The 15,712-nt window shown below is 43.7% G+C and overlaps 1 protein-coding gene across 1 annotated transcript in view; it reads left to right on the top strand.

The window, feature by feature from the left end:
- ACVR2B (activin A receptor type 2B) overlaps positions 1-15,379 on the top strand; it is an 89,139-nt gene extending 73,760 nt beyond the window's left edge. The window contains exons 2-11 of the mRNA XM_036738749.1: positions 1,341-1,548; positions 2,156-2,265; positions 5,618-5,766; positions 6,304-6,447; positions 7,580-7,723; positions 7,941-8,089; positions 11,327-11,441; positions 12,673-12,811; positions 13,067-13,197; positions 15,043-15,379. Coding sequence (XP_036594644.1) covers positions 1,341-1,548; positions 2,156-2,265; positions 5,618-5,766; positions 6,304-6,447; positions 7,580-7,723; positions 7,941-8,089; positions 11,327-11,441; positions 12,673-12,811; positions 13,067-13,197; positions 15,043-15,237 — 1,484 coding nt within the window. The 3' untranslated portion in view covers positions 15,238-15,379. The remainder of the gene's footprint in view (positions 1-1,340; positions 1,549-2,155; positions 2,266-5,617; positions 5,767-6,303; positions 6,448-7,579; positions 7,724-7,940; positions 8,090-11,326; positions 11,442-12,672; positions 12,812-13,066; positions 13,198-15,042) is intronic.
- The last annotated feature ends 333 nt before the right edge of the window (positions 15,380-15,712 follow it).

Genomic DNA, 15,712 nt, shown 5'->3' with positions numbered 1-15,712 from the left:
TTTGATAGCAGTATGAAAGATTCACCGGAGCGGCAGAGGGAAGATGAGGCAAGACTTTTTTTTTAAGGAGGCTGGTGCTATAATTCAGGTCGACAAGTGTTTTAAAGTCCCTACTATGTTAACGACATAGGACTATTAATAAACTTTGTGCATAGTAGGTACTTACTAAATGCTTGTTTATTAAGTGACTTGTGCTAAAATAAAAAAGAAAGAAAGAAACAGTTCCTGCCCTTGAGGAACTTCCATTCTACTGGTGATCCAGGCAGGAGGTAATGAGGACCTACATTAGTATAGCAACCATGGGAATGGAGAGGGCCAAGATACAGATAAGGGTAGGGTGGAGAGCTAGATATGAGACTTGATAACTGGGTAAGAGATTTTCACCTTGGTGAATTGTTGGATTACTAAAAGAAGAATTAGTTTGGAAGTAAAAAAAAAATTGAGTTTGAAGTGCTAGCAAAATATCCAGGTGTAAATATTGTAATTACCACCTCAGTGGTTGGAGATGTGAGTCAGTATCTTGAAGGAGAAATCAGGGCCGGAGATCAAGATTTGAGTGATCTGTGTCAAAGTTATGGTTGAAGTTGTGGGAATGAAGGATGTTGCCAAAGGAGAAGGGTATAGAAGGAAGAGAATTAAAGGCTGGGGACAGAAGCTGGGGAATACCCTTTTCAAGAGGGGGGAAGAGGACCAGAAGCTAGTGAAGGAATCACAGACGCAGTTAGAAGAGTGACATAAGCTTCTTAGCTGTTTCTTTTTTTTTTTTTGTATCCTTATTGCCTAACAACATCTGGCGCATAGTAGGAACTTAATAAACACTTATTGATTCATTGATTGTTTGAAGAACACTAATCATTGTGTTTTGTCTGAAACTAATGGGAATCAGTCTCTCTAAAAGGAAGAGAAGGGGTGACCAAGAGTTCTCTTGCTGCAGAGACATCAAGTAGGACAAAGACTGAGTGGAAGTCATTGGTGATATTTCAAAGAATTTCAGTAGAGCGTTGAGCAGCAAGCTGGATTGAGTTTGAAAAATAGAAATAATGAGTGTAGACTATTTTTTTTGCCCTAGAAATTTGACTGTGAAAGAAAGGAGAAGGATGGGGATAGTAGGTAGATGGGGAGGCCTGAGCAGATGGGGACAATCCAGTTGGGAGGGAGTGATGAATAGTGAAAGAGGGTCAGGGAGGGATGCAGTTGAAGTCAAGTGTAGAGGAATTAGCTTGTCTTATTCCCTTTACATCTCTGCAGATCTGGACGCTGGGACCTAGGGACATATAGATGGTTGTATCTCCTTTGTCAGTCACCTTCCTAACTTTTTCTTCTTTGTTCTTTCCCTGCAGGCCCAGGGCGTGGGGAGGTTGAGACCAGGGAATGCATCTATTACAATGCCAACTGGGAACTGGAGAAGACAAACCAGAGTGGTCTGGAACGTTGTGAGGGGGAGAAGGACAAGCGCCTTCATTGCTACGCCTCATGGAGGAATAGCTCTGGCACCATTGAGCTTGTGAAGAAGGGTTGCTGGCTGGATGACTTCAATTGCTATGATAGGTACTGCTCAGCCATCTCTGAGATTCCCCATTCCTTCAGCCAGATGGGGTCAGAGAGCTAACTGTCTTTTTGACAGCTATCTTGGTGGTAGAGTGACCTAGCTGGTCCGTGGGAAGGGCAGGACAGCCCAAACTGTGTAGCTGTGACTAACTCCCTGTGCTTGGCAGGAGGGTGAGGGGATCAAGAGATGGGGCATCTTTGGGATACTTTGGAAGAATCACCTGGGATCTCTCCCAACCCCTCCCACTTCCCTACGGAACTATAGAAACCCCTTGTTGGGAATAATCCCATAGCCTCTTTGAAAGCTTGAAATGTGTTTTCCTTAAAATCATGGAGTATTATTTGTCACTGTTTCCAAGTATAATTTTGATGCTTAGCCATCAGCAAAGTGGCTCTCAAGGGTTACTTCTCTTCCAACTGTGAAATGGAAGTAAACACTTGGGAATTAACACTCCATGTGGGGCAGGCCTTCATCTTCTCAGCTTCCCCCTCCCTCCACCCCCACAGGGGTCAAGGGTAAGTGCTTAGAATCTAATGGACTCTAGGAGGAGAGTCTGGATGGCTTTGACAACATGTGCAACTCCTCTGCATTGCTCCACTGTCACAGGCAGGAATGTGTAGCCACCGAAGAGAACCCGCAGGTCTTCTTCTGTTGCTGTGAAGGGAACTTCTGCAATGAAAAGTTCACACACTTACCTGAGGTCACCAACCCTGAAGGTGAGGGAAGCTAGGCTGGCTCTGGAAGCCCACTGGGGTGGGGGGAGGTGATGAGGTGGGGAGGGGACCAACAATAACTCACATTTAAGTAGTAATTTAAAATTGCAAGCACTTTATATGCATTATCCCATTTTAATTCCCCTGGAGCCTGGTGAGGTAGGTACTACAGGGGTTATAATTTTCCTCATTTTAGGAAACTGAGAGGTCTTGTGGCTAGCCCATAGGAAAGTAAGGATTTTGAACCTAGAGCATTTTCACTTTGAGTATCATACTCTGAACTGTGCCTCGATGTCTCTCGTTCCCCCAGCTTCTGTGGTGTCTCATTATTCAACAGGATTCCTATTGCTTCCATGGTCAGCTCCATCATCAAGAAGGGTCTTTATTCTGCATTTTATTTCTGAGCTGCTACCGCTGCATGACTAGACTTGGCTCAGGGAAAAATTTTATTTTGGGGTGTGTGAGGCCATTACAAGAATAGATGATGATGGTACATTTTTTTGCCCTCAGGAAACTGACAGTTTAATTTTAAAACCACTCATTAACAAAGAGAAAGTTTTCATATGGATTCAGTTTCTTAAAACAAGTCATTTGTTTTATGAATTTGACAAACATCGGCAAACACAAATATTTCCATATGCAATGAATAGAAAAATAGGATTATATATGGAGCCTAAGCTCTGCTTAAGCAGATGCAGTCGTCTGTGACATACATCTTGTTTTCTTTTAAATGTTTATTACATTTAACATGGTAGTCCAGTATTGCCCTGCTTATCTCTGGTCCCTTTTTCTACTCCCTTCTGCATATCTTAAAAATGTTAATTGATGCTTTTTTCTTTTTTTGGTATCACTGTCACTACCCCTTTCTAATGTGCCCTCCCTGCCCCCCCCCAAGTAAAAATAAAATCCTCTTGGGACAGCTAGGTGGAGCAGTGAGTAGAGCACCGTCCCTGGAGTCAAGGAGTACCTGAGTTCAAATTCAGCCTCAGACATTTGACATACTTAACTAGCTGTGTGATCTTGGGCAAGTCACTTAACTCCAATTGCCCTGCCTTCCCCCCTCCAAATAAATAAATAATCATTTTTTAAAAATCCTTTCTTATAATAAATAAGTATAGTCAAGCAAGAACAAGTTACGGGTTCAGTTTCTTAAGCATCTTTGACACAGTAGGGATGTCAGCTGAGGCTTAGAAAATATATTTCTTCAATGGAGATTTTAATTTTATTTGGGAGGGTGGGTATGATACATCAGTTCAAATAGACACAGTTACATATGTCATAAAACTGAAGAAGGGGAGGTTGTTTTGAAAGGCTCCACTGAAGTCTCATTGCTAAGGCCTCAGCATAGGCATGATTTTAAGGTTCTCGAAGTCGATGTTAGCGCAGAACAGATTCTGGATTGACACCATCAAGCTGGAGATGTCTGAAGGGCAGCACCCTTAACAAAAGCTGTCTATTGTTGAAGGACCCAACTGACTAAACTCAGAGATCGTGGAATCCTAGCCCTGGAGCTGGAAGAGATCTTGGACAACCTCAAAACCAGCCACATCATTTTATGAATGAGGAAACTGAGGCCCACGGTGGTTAAGTGATTTGCTCAAGATCACACAGTAATGGGGCAACTAGGTGGATCAGGGGATAGAGTCAGGAGGATCTGAGTTCAAATCCAGTTTCAGATACTTACAAGTTGTGTGACCCTGGGCAAGTCATTGAATCCCAATTACCTCCTTCACCCCCCCCAAAAATCACACAGGGAATAAGAATGAGAGGCAGGATTTGAATTCAGGTCCTCTAACTGACGGTGATCTTTCTGCTAGACTTGTCTCCTCTCCTTTTCAGTATAGCTCATGTGCTCATGATGGGGCTTAATTAAGACTGGTTAAATGAAAGAAAGGAGAGTTTTCCCCAACAGCAGTGAAGATAGTATGGTGATACTGGACAGGGAAGAAAGAAATCATTCTATTCCACTTGGAGTTAAATGACCACTGACCTCTTCTCCCTCCCCCACCTCTAAAAATAGAGTTGGCTGTGTTTTAAAGTTTTTATTTTTTGATCTTAAGCCTCCAGATCTCATAGAATGCCTCATTTTCTGAGGGGCAAAGGGAAGACTGGAAAATCACCTCATTGTATCTAGTCTCCAGTTTCCAAAGTGTTAAGTGCTCAGCATTTCCCTTAACCATGTCATGGAGCTGCCTGGGATTTGTTCGTAGACTTGGCATTCATATCCTCAAACATAAAATGTAGGTGTTTATTTACTTAAAAAAAAATCGGACTTGATTTCATCAATATAGGGAGCTCCTGGTAAGAAACTTTGTCACCCTATAGAAATCAGAGCCTTCTCTGTAACTTAAGAGTCTTGGGGAGTCCCCTGGGCTACGGAGAACTTATGACTCCCCCAAAGCTTTGGAGACAGTGAGTGTCAGGGTCAGACTTGATCCTGGATCTTTCTGACTCTGAGCCTTGATTTCTATACGCTCTTCTGCACTGTGTCATGGATGTCTATAATGGCACATCATCCTCATCCTCATAATGATCTCATACTTCTGATGTTTTAAGATTTATAAAATACTTTTACTCCCAACAACTCTGTGAGGTTGGTAGTGTAAATGCTAGACCCCTTTTTTGGGTGAGGAAACTGAGGATCAGAGAAACTAGCCTACCTACAGTCAGGCAGGTAGCAAGTGTCAAAGCCGTCTTTCTCATCAGTGCCTTGACTACTTTTACCACTCATACATATACACACATACACATACATATATGCGTGGTATAATAAAACCCCTCATTCTACTGGAGGCCTTCCTTCCCTAACCCCTCTTCATTCCAGTGCTTTCCCTTTTGTTATTCTTATTTATTCTGTATATAGCATGCTTTGTATATATTTGTGGGGCTGTTATCTCCCCCATTTAGATAGTAAGCTCCTTGAAGGCAGGGGCTTGTCTTTTGCCTCTTTTTGTATCCCTAGTGCTTAGTAGGTGCTTAATAAATGTTTATTGATTGATTTATTGACATGCATCCACCTCTATCATTTTTATAGGAATAAGTGCGTATATGGCATTTATGTATTCTAATATAGCCATCTATACATAGATGCATCTGATAAACACCCAGGAATAAGCCCCCAACATGTGTTTTCCACCATAGGGTTGGAGGCTTGACATTGACCATTCTGCAAGTACTTTCTCTGAGTTGAGGGATAGTAAGTGAGGCATCTAGCCTTTTATTAGCCTCTCTAGCCTCAAAGAAAAGGCTAGCAAGATGGCACTGTGAAGGCTGAACCAGGAAAAGTGACGATGCTGTGGGTGTGAGGGGGGCAGCTGCTTCCACATGTGAACAAAATGCTTTTATCTCTCTGCAGTTACCTATGAGCCACCCTCGACTGTCCCTCTGCTCACAGTGCTGGCATATGCCCTGCTGCCCGTTGGGGGCCTCTCTCTGGCCATTGTCATTGCTTTCTGGATGTACAGGCACCGAAAGCCTCCCTATGGTCATGTGGACGTCAATGAGGTACTCAGGGGCATTGAAGGGGAGATCGGGGATGTATGGGAGCATCTAGGAATTGAAGCAGAGGACAGGGACTTTCCCAAAGATAGGTCTTGCTTTCCTGTGCTCATACCTCTTTAGTATTTATGGACACCTGTGTTTCTCACCTAGAGGACAATGAAAATAAGAGCTCACTCCAGCGCTCTTCCTTGGAGCCCTTCCCACCTGTTCCCCTCCTGGGTCTCCCTGTTGTTAAGGTCTGTGAGCCAGAGAAATTCTCATTGTTTAGCAGTAAGAAAATTGAAGCACTAAGTAATCTGCCTAGGTTCATGTGGTTGGACATGAGAGCTGGAGGGTGGAGTCAGAGTAGGAACCCTGCTCCCCAGTTTCTAGCTGGGGCTTTGTATACCTTTTGCTGGGGAAAAGTAGCCATGTCAAGAACCCTTAGGTATCCTTCCCAGGACCTTGGCTTGTTGTTGCCCTTGCTAGCACGCAAAAAGAAATGTTCTGTGGTTCCACAGATTTTTTAACTCTTTTCTGTCAATCTCTTTGTTATTTTAGGACCCGGGTCCTCCACCTCCTTCACCGCTTGTTGGCCTGAAGCCATTGCAACTGCTGGAGATCAAGGCCCGGGGACGTTTTGGCTGTGTCTGGAAGGCTCAGCTTATGAATGACTATGTAGCAGTGAAGATTTTTCCATTACAGGTAACAACAAATCTGGTGTTAGTTATTTTATTTCTAAGCAGATCCCAACAGAGTTCTAGGTGTTAATGGTGGTCAAATGAGATAATAATTATAAAAGGCTTAGCACAGTGCCTGACACGTAGTAGACACAATATAAGTGCTTATTCGCCCCCTCCCCCATTCCATGTGAGATATGATAAGGGCCTGAACTAGGACGGTAAGGAGTGTGCGTGCGTGCGTGCGTGCGTGTGTGTGTGTGTGTGTGTGTGTGTGTGTGTGTGTGTGTGTAGAAGAGGCAATAGATGTGAGAAAAAAAATGGAGGTAGAACATAGTGGGTGATAGAAAGGGAAGGATTAGTTGACTGAGAAGACAGTGGTGACTTTAACAAAAATAGCGAAGTTGGGGGAATGAACATGCTAGGATAAAGAGAAGGGTGATGAATTCAGTTTGACGTATTTTGAGGTTGAGGTGCTAGTGGAACACCAAGGTATAAACGCCCAACAGATAATTGGAGACATAGGCCTGTAGCCCTAGGAAGACTTCGGAAGTCGACCACGTTGAAGTGGTTAAAGCTATGAGAGGAATGAATAGACCAAGAAAGGGAGGAAGAGAAGGTGGAGGACAGAATCTTGGAGGTTATTCAGTTAGGGATGTATGTAGGAGTAGGGTGGCGAGGCCTCAGGAGGAGCCTTTAAAGCAGTTAAAAGAAGAGCTGTAGCTTTGGAGGAATAGCAAGGTTGGATCGGGGATCCCTCTGACTGTATTTGTAGGTATTAGGGAAAGGAACAATAGATGGAGATACTGAAAATTCTCAGAGTCCCAGAATGAAAATAGCAGATCAACAGAGTCTTCAGAATTGTGATATTGCCACCTTTCTCCCAGATAATCTCCCACAAGAGTATGCTTTCTTGTTTGGAGACAGGGAAGGATTTATCCTCCCAGCTGCTAATTCTTCCCCCTTTCAGATTATCTATGTTCCTAATTATTTACATGTTGCTTGCCTTCCTTTATATTCCAGATGCCTTCCACCTCATAAGTACTAATACATACTTGTTGACAGACTGGAAAAATTTGGGGGCTGGGATAACTGTATTACCACTATCAGAGGATTAGTCCTTGAGGTCTCAGAACTGAGTATTCTCTGTCCCTTAGGACAAACAGTCCTGGCAGAGTGAACGGGACATCTTCAGCACACCAGGCATGAAACATGAAAATCTGCTCCAGTTCATTGCAGCGGAAAAGAGAGGTTCCAATCTGGAGGTGGAGCTATGGCTCATCACAGCCTTCCATGACAAGGTGATCCTGACATCCCTTCTTCCTGCCCTTAAGAGGACGCATAACCTCTGCCCTCCCCTGCCTCTTGGGCTTCGGGGACAAGGTGACCCCCTTGGCCTGATCCCCAGTCACAACCTCCAGGACAAAGTTGAGTCTAAGCTCTTCTTGTAGGTTTAGACTTTCTGGAGGTATGCTCCCCTTCCAGGTGTCTGAGCCCTCCCTGTGCTATTTCTTCCAGGGTTCTCTCACAGATTACTTAAAAGGGAACATCGTTACTTGGAATGAACTGTGTCATGTAGCTGAGACCATGTCCCGAGGTCTGTCCTATCTGCATGAGGATGTGCCCTGGTGCCGAGGAGAGGGGCACAAGCCGGCCATTGCCCATAGGTATGGAAGGGGCAAGGGGAGCCATAGGGTAAGACACTGGGTTTGAGTGAAGATCGGGGACTGGCAGAGGAATTGGACAAGCTGGCATTTGCCCACAGATGGAACACGAGGGTATACACCATTGACATGCTTTCTGTGTAGACCTGAGAGAGTTGTGTTAACCAGCACTCCAGGAAATCCTCGTGGGGTTGATTAGACGGGAGAGGGATGAAGTTAACATTAGTAAAACCTTCTCTTGCTTTTGTTGCTGCTGACTTAGAAAAACCCTGATGTCACTTCTGTTTTCTCTTAATTCTTGGTCCACTCCCAGCCTCTGCTCCAGCCTGACTTTGAGTATGGCAGTACTTGCTGGTTGATTTCCAACTGCCCCCTAGTGGCAGTTTGGTTTCATGTGCTATTTTAAAATAATTAGCCCATGCAGGGCTGGGGCATTTTTTCTTTTAGCGGGTGGCCTTTATTTAGGGGTCTGTATTTATGCTGGGAAATGGGGAAAGGTGAGGAAGGAAGCATTAGTGAGGAGTTTTCTCCTCTTGCTTGTTTACCTTTCTCAAATTCTGGGTGGCTTCTGGATTTTGGTGGGAGTCAGGAAGGGGAAGTAGGGGAAAAGGAATATGATGAAGTTAGTGGTAAGGAAACCTGAAGGATTTAATTTACCACTTTCCTAAGTGTTAAGAGAGAACTTGTTAAGTATCCAGGCCTTTGGCACCTGTTCCTAAGTCTCTGTGTTAAGCAGTGGACTTTACGTGAAAAGCCATGGGCATGTGTGCTTACATATACTCATATCATTGACATGAAAGTTAGTGTAATTTTAGTTTTGCAAGGACCTCAGGAATCACCCTGACCAAGTGTTCTTAACTTTCCTTTTTTTGGCATTGTGGACCTAAGGCTTAGCAGCCTGTGGACCATATCTCAGAATAATGTTTTTAAATAATTGAAGGAAATGTTAAAGAAAGATGTATATTTTTTCTTTCCAAATTTTCCAGATGAGGAAGTTGAGGCTTGATATTTGCTTATAGTCATAGTAAGTTAACAAAAAGACTGCCAGATCTCCTGCCTCCCACCAGATCACAAGGACGACTTAGTATTTATTATACTGTTATTATGTTAATTTAACTTATCTGTTAACCATCCTCAGACATAGTAAGAATGCTGATTGTGGGTTTGATTTAGACTCTGCCACTAACTCGGTAGGACCTTGGAAAGTAAATTTTCTCTGTCTGGGTGTATTAGGAGGGCAGAGTTTATAATTTCAAAGAGGATCATATATATGTCTGAAAGGTTCAGAACTGCTGGATATAAGTAATTCTCAAAGTAGGAGGCAGAAGAATCAAAGCATATATTTAGGCTCCACAGTAACCAACCCATAAGCCAACATCCCCATTTTGATATTTTGATCAAAAGCTTCCAGGCCCAATAAGTCCGCCTCACAAGAGTAACCAGGAGGCCACAGAGAAGCATGATGGTATAAAGCAAAATCATATACATGCTTCCCTTCTATGGTAAAAAGCTTACCCACTGGCCTCCTTGTTCAGCACTCCTCAATCCTCTCGTAGGTCAGCTCTGTTACCGGCAGCTCCTGCTTCAGCTTCGGCTGTGGCTGTAGCTGTAGCAGCCTCTGGCTCCAACGGAAGCTGTTTTTAACCATCCGGCTTCTGCAGGGGTGTAAGGTACGCAGGGGAAAGCACAGGTTCTTTCAATCTGCTTAAGCAAGGGAAGCAAGGTGAAGGGGCCGACAAGTGTACTCCATTCCAACATACAAACAGCATTCAAGTTAGTTCAGGGAAAAAGCCAAACTATTCAAGGGCACTTGTTGACTAAGTGCTAAGGAGCCCATTTTTGGTTACCAACACACTGGGTCTCAGTGATCACCAAAGTCATGTCTATGACATGAATGTCCCACTGTGAAAGAGGAGGGCCGTGCCTTGGTTTGGGGGTGAAGTACCTCCTGTGGACTTCCTTCCAGCTCCACGGCCTTCACCCAGCTAAAGAAATGAAGGGATTCCCATCTATGTTTTGTATCCATTGTTCAGGACTTGGGAGCACTGAATGAAAGCATGTGGATTGGGGGGGCAGGAGAAGGGGAGGCTTGGCATTTGGGGCTGATTGTACCTCTAGACTACAATAATAATGCAGTCAACTTTCAGGTACTTTTATTTTTTCTTCTTTGTAGATTTTTTAAAAAAGTTTTAACTGGGCCACATATCTCTAGCCCCTTAGTAGATATGTGCTTATGAGAATTCAGTTTTAGCTGAATGTGGTGATGTGATATATAATTTGAAACCAAAAAGACATTTTCTTCCTTAAATTGGTGGAATTTTTTGTTTTATGTCAGTCAATCAACAAACATTTATTAAGCTCTTGCTATGTCTGCTAGGAGCTTAGGATATGAATATAAAAGTAAGACAGTTCCTGACCTCAAAGAATTTACATTCTAATAAGGGGAGTCAACATGTTCACAATAAATATAGGAAATATACAAAAAAGTTCACAGTGTTTAGGGGATGGGAGCGCTGAAATTTGGGGGAAATGGAAAGGCCTCTTGAAGGAAGTGGGGGGTTAGGTCTGGGTGGAAGTTAAGGAGGTAGTTAAGGTCTAAGAGGCAGAGAAGAAAAGAGTGAACATCGTGGCTGTGGGGGCAGCCTCCCACATAAAGGGAAGGTTGAATGCCACATATGTGAAACAAGAAGAAAGCCAAGTTTAGCTGGTGTGTAAACTGCCTAGGGAAGGCTCCAGGTGTTGGGGGGAGTTTCAGGATGAGGCAAACATAGTTTGGAAGTGAGGGAGCCAGGAACAAGGCCAGAAAGGGAATGAAGTCTGGCCTGGACCCCTCCACAAAATGGGAGGTTCTGGGAGACACTTGCCAATGAGAGAAGGGAATGGACTTTGTAGAAGGGATATTACAGGCTGTGATGGGCACAGGGGTAGTTAGATATTACACAGCAAGGAGGCCCCAGGGAAGCTCCAGGATGAGCTGGAAGTTCTTCCAGATGAAGGCTAAAGATGAAGACTTGGGAGTCATCTGTATAGTTCAGGCCAAGCACCAACTTTTGGAATTCTCATGAAGCCTAGGTTGCAAGTCAGTCTTAAAGCGGGGGGGCGGGGGGGGGGGGGTAGAGACAGAGAGACAGAGAGAGAGAGAGAGAGAGAGAGAGAGAGAGAGAGAGAAAGAAATAGCTCGAAGTGTTCAGGGTGCCACCTTTGAGGTTTCACCTTAGCTTCTGTCTTGACTTCTTCCAGGGATTTCAAGAGCAAGAATGTCTTACTGAAGAGTGACCTCACAGCTGTCCTGGCTGACTTTGGACTGGCTGTGCGGTTTGAACCAGGAAAACCTCCAGGGGACACCCATGGGCAGGTGAGAAGGAAGGGAGGCCAGAGACAAGGACCGTTTTGTGTGAGGCTCAGGCTCACAATTAACTCTTGCTGCCAAATCCCAAGTCTCTTCCTCTTCCTACCAACCAGCATGCCCTTGGTCTAGAAACCAACATTAACACCTAGCTGGAGCAGATATTACTGAGAAGACAGTCTCCTGTGTGAAAATCATGTAATAGATTCTGAAATCAAATGCTAATGACTTTGCAATTATGTGAACTCTCCTGGACACTAGTTGCATGGGTAATTGAAAGCTAACTATATAGCTTGACCCTAGTAACCTCAAATACTAATCTCTGTCTTTGTCTCTCTGTCCTCCTCTCTCTGTCTCTCTTTCTCTGACGCTGTCTCTCTCTGTTGCTCTCTGTCTCTCTTCCCTTTTATGAAGAATACCTGAGGGCTGGACCTTGGGCAAAGGGTATATATCCTAGCAAGTCAAGTCTGAGGTGTGACTAATTCTTATCTATGCAACTTTCCCCTAAATCCTATTAATACCTACTTAAGGCTGACTCTTTATTTTGTCCAAGGCACTTTGACCCTCATATTACTCTGGAGAAAGAAAATTCAGTGGGAATAGTCAGCACAATACACAGTGGAACCTAGGGCAGTAATTCAAAGAATTAGGGAGCCCCCGTCTCATTACCCATCTCTTTATGGATCCCAGCAACCTATCAAACAGCTGGTGAATTCAGGCTCAAGCAGAGGGAGAGTGGGCAGAAAATACAGATCATTTACCTAGTAGCCCAAGAAAAAATAAAATTAAACAGATAATTTCTGCTTTTCCCAGCAAATAAAACACATTACATATCCCAAAGCCAAGTAGTATTTTTGAATTATTCTTGGTTTTTGGATTACCTTGTCATTCACTGCACCACTCTTAATGCGAGACGTGACATTCCTTATGGTCATAGATCCTGTGAATAACGGTGGCTCATTCTACTGCTGTGAATAATAGATAGTTATAGCTAGAAGGGACCATAGAGGTCATCGAGTCCCAACTTGTTCATTTTACAGATACACAAAACGACTTGTTCATCTCTAGCTAGGTAGTCAGGTGACAGATGGGATTTGAACCCAAGGTATTCTGACAATACGGCCATTGTTTAGTCTGCTAGGTTACTTGCTGTTAATCCTAAGTCTCCTTACCCTGGTCCCTCCAGCATATCCTCTTTCCCACCTTCTTACCACCTGCTTTTGTGTTCTGTCTAATGTAGGTAGGAACCAGGCGGTACATGGCCCCCGAGGTGCTGGAGGGAGCGATCAACTTCCAGAGAGATGCTTTCCTAAGGATTGATATGTACGCAATGGGGCTGGTCCTGTGGGAGCTGGTGTCTAGATGCACGGCTGTGGATGGTGAGTGTCTGAAGAACTATGGCTGGGAGGCATGATCTTCATCATGCTTGGAGCTCCTTGACTCCAAGGACCATTTCTTCTACACACCATGACCTTGTTTGGTGCCCCATACAATGTCATGCCATCCTAGTTTTTGGTCTTACGTTGTTCTGCCAATGACTATGGTGGCAGTGGCAGTTAAGGTAGGATTGATGGGTGCTGGTATCTTCTCTAGGCATGATCCATGACCCTACTTTTGCTACCTACTTTTTGCAGGGCCTGTGGATGAGTACATGTTACCTTTTGAGGAGGAGATTGGTCAACATCCATCCCTGGAGGACCTGCAGGAGGTGGTGGTGCATAAGAAGATGCGCCCTGCCTTCAAGGATCACTGGTTGAAGCATCCTGTAGGTGTCTCTTCCTTTTTCTTCCCTCTTACTCCCTAACCCTGTAGTCCGTGCCTGGATATGGGGAGAGAAAAGGTGTCACATTTTATGAATTCCTGTGCATTACCTGAAAGGTTTGTCTTGTTTCATCAGTGTAGGGATAAACAGCATTGAGTTGTTTCTAACCGAAGAGAGGATAAAAATGAGTTACTCTTTCTAATAGGAAGGCTGCGGCTTATTAAAACTTGTGGTTTTCTAAATTATTTGATAGCATCTAGAGCTGGAAGAGGCCTGAAAGATCTGTTACTCCAACCCCACACTAACTGGTGAGGAAACTGAGGCCCATAGGTTAAACAGGTGTGACAGTGGTCACACAGGAAATTAATGGCAGAGGTAGGATTTGAACCCAGCTCCCCCAATTCCAAATCCAGTGTTCATTCCACTCAGTCCTAAGAAGACAGAATGAATTACAAATGAGTTGGGGGTAAGTTCTTTGAAAACTGATTACTTTCTGAACATTGATTTGAGCTTCTTTCTGAGCCTTCTAACCTTATTAAGTCCACAGAGAGAATGTGTTTGACTTTGGCTTAGCCAAGATCATGTTGGTCATGTGCATTTCTCTCTTAGCTCAGTGGGTCTCTCCCTTCTGTGTGTGTTGGTCTGTGTGTGAGATGAGAAGATGGTTCCTGTGCTTCTTGTGTGTTTTCTTTTGTTCACTCACTCACACTTAACACACCTTACCTCCCTCACTGTTTCTTTTCTTTAACAAATGGAAGAGAGCCCAGAGGAAGATGGCTGAGATGATCAGGCAGTTGAAAACTGTGCCATGTGAGAATTGAATGAAACTGTTTTACCTGCAGAAGAAAAGATTGTGGGTGGGAGCGAAGGGACACGAGACCTGTCTTCAAGTATGTGAAGGATTGCCATGAGAAAAGGGATATGATTTGTTCTGCTTGGCCTCAGCGGGCAGAACTGGGAGCGATGAAAGGCGTTGAGGATAGTTCCTCAGAGGGGCATCTTTTAGATGGATGTAAGGAAATACTCCCCAAGAATTAACACTGCTCAGAAGTGGAGGGGGCTGGCTTTTTGAGGAGCTAGTGAGTGGTAGGTCTGCCGCCTCTGTGCAGGTTTTCAAGTGAAAATTTGATGAGTATTTGTCCTGTAATTCTATAAAGGGGATTCTTATATAGATAAAGATTGGATTAGGCCTGAAATTTCCTTCTAGAGCTGAGATTTGATGAATGTTCCACTGGAATCTGAGGAGAAAGGCGTGTGAGTAGGGGAACCCTAGACCCATCTAGAAAGGTGGAAGGAGGTAGAAGGATGACTGGAGTTATATGACTTGATTCCTCCATAGGTTGCCTCTGGCTTTTTATCTCCTCCTACTTCTTTCGCATCATTTCTGTTTCTGAAAACAGACTAGATTCTCTTACTTTTCATTGTCAAATCCAGCAAGTTTTTAGATATCTAGGCAGGGGGAAGTGCCAATCAGTCAACAAGCATTTATTAAGTATGTACTGTGTGCCAGGAGCTAAGTTCTGAGGATACAGAGAAAAGAAAAAAAAAGTGGTACAAATAATCCCCAAATAATTTCTGTTAAGCTCTGGAGTGATGATATTAACTATTATTTTTGTCTCAGATTTCTCTTTGTAATCACGTTTCTCTCAAGCTGTTTCCTGAGCCCACATTAACTAATCAAAGGGGTAAAGGAAAGAAGACATTGGGGTTAGTCATTCTTTGCTTGTGGGTAATCTAGCAAGTGGCTCATCAAGGGTTGACTTTGCACTGATGGATGAGACTTTGTTGAGGCATTCTCAGTGAAGTTCATTTTCCTTTTTTTTTTCTACCCCTTGTCTTGCCACACAGGGGTTGGCACAGCTTTGTGTGACGATCGAGGAGTGTTGGGACCATGATGCCGAGGCCAGACTCTCTGCAGGCTGTGTGGAGGAACGTGTGTCCTTGATCCGCAAATCTGTCAATGGCACTACCTCGGACTGCCTCGTCTCCCTCGTGACGTCTGTCACCAATGTGGACTTGCCCCCCAAAGAGTCGAGTATCTAAGTCCTGGGTCCTGTTTGTCTTTCCAGACTCAGTGAATTTGAAGAAGAAGAAAAAAGTTAAAAACAACAAAAAAAACGATAAAAGAACCATAAAACCAACGAACACATGAATGCAGCTGCTATTTTATCTTGACCTTTTTATTATTATTATTATAATTATTATTATTATTAATGTTATTTTTTGATTGGATCAATTTTTACCAGCATATTGTTCTACTGTATTGAAAACAATGGACATCTCAGCAAGCATTCAGGTCCCGACTCATGAATGCAGAAACGGTGTCCGTGCCGCAGAACCTCAACAACCTCGTTTTCCGTTTGTGATTCAGTTTTTTAGGTTTTTCTTTGTCGGTCTGTTTTCTCCGCAGAACATCTGTGACACAAAGAAACCCATCTCCCATCTTAGGAAACATAATGCTGCAAACTTTGGAGGAAACTTTAAGAGACTGTTACAAAAGACACCTTTCTCAAAAAAA

The sequence above is a fragment of the Trichosurus vulpecula genome, chromosome 9 (genome assembly GCF_011100635.1).
Source record: "Trichosurus vulpecula isolate mTriVul1 chromosome 9, mTriVul1.pri, whole genome shotgun sequence".
Classification (NCBI taxonomy): Eukaryota; Metazoa; Chordata; class Mammalia; order Diprotodontia; family Phalangeridae; genus Trichosurus; species Trichosurus vulpecula.
This window is presented reverse-complemented; position numbering and strand designations above follow the sequence as displayed.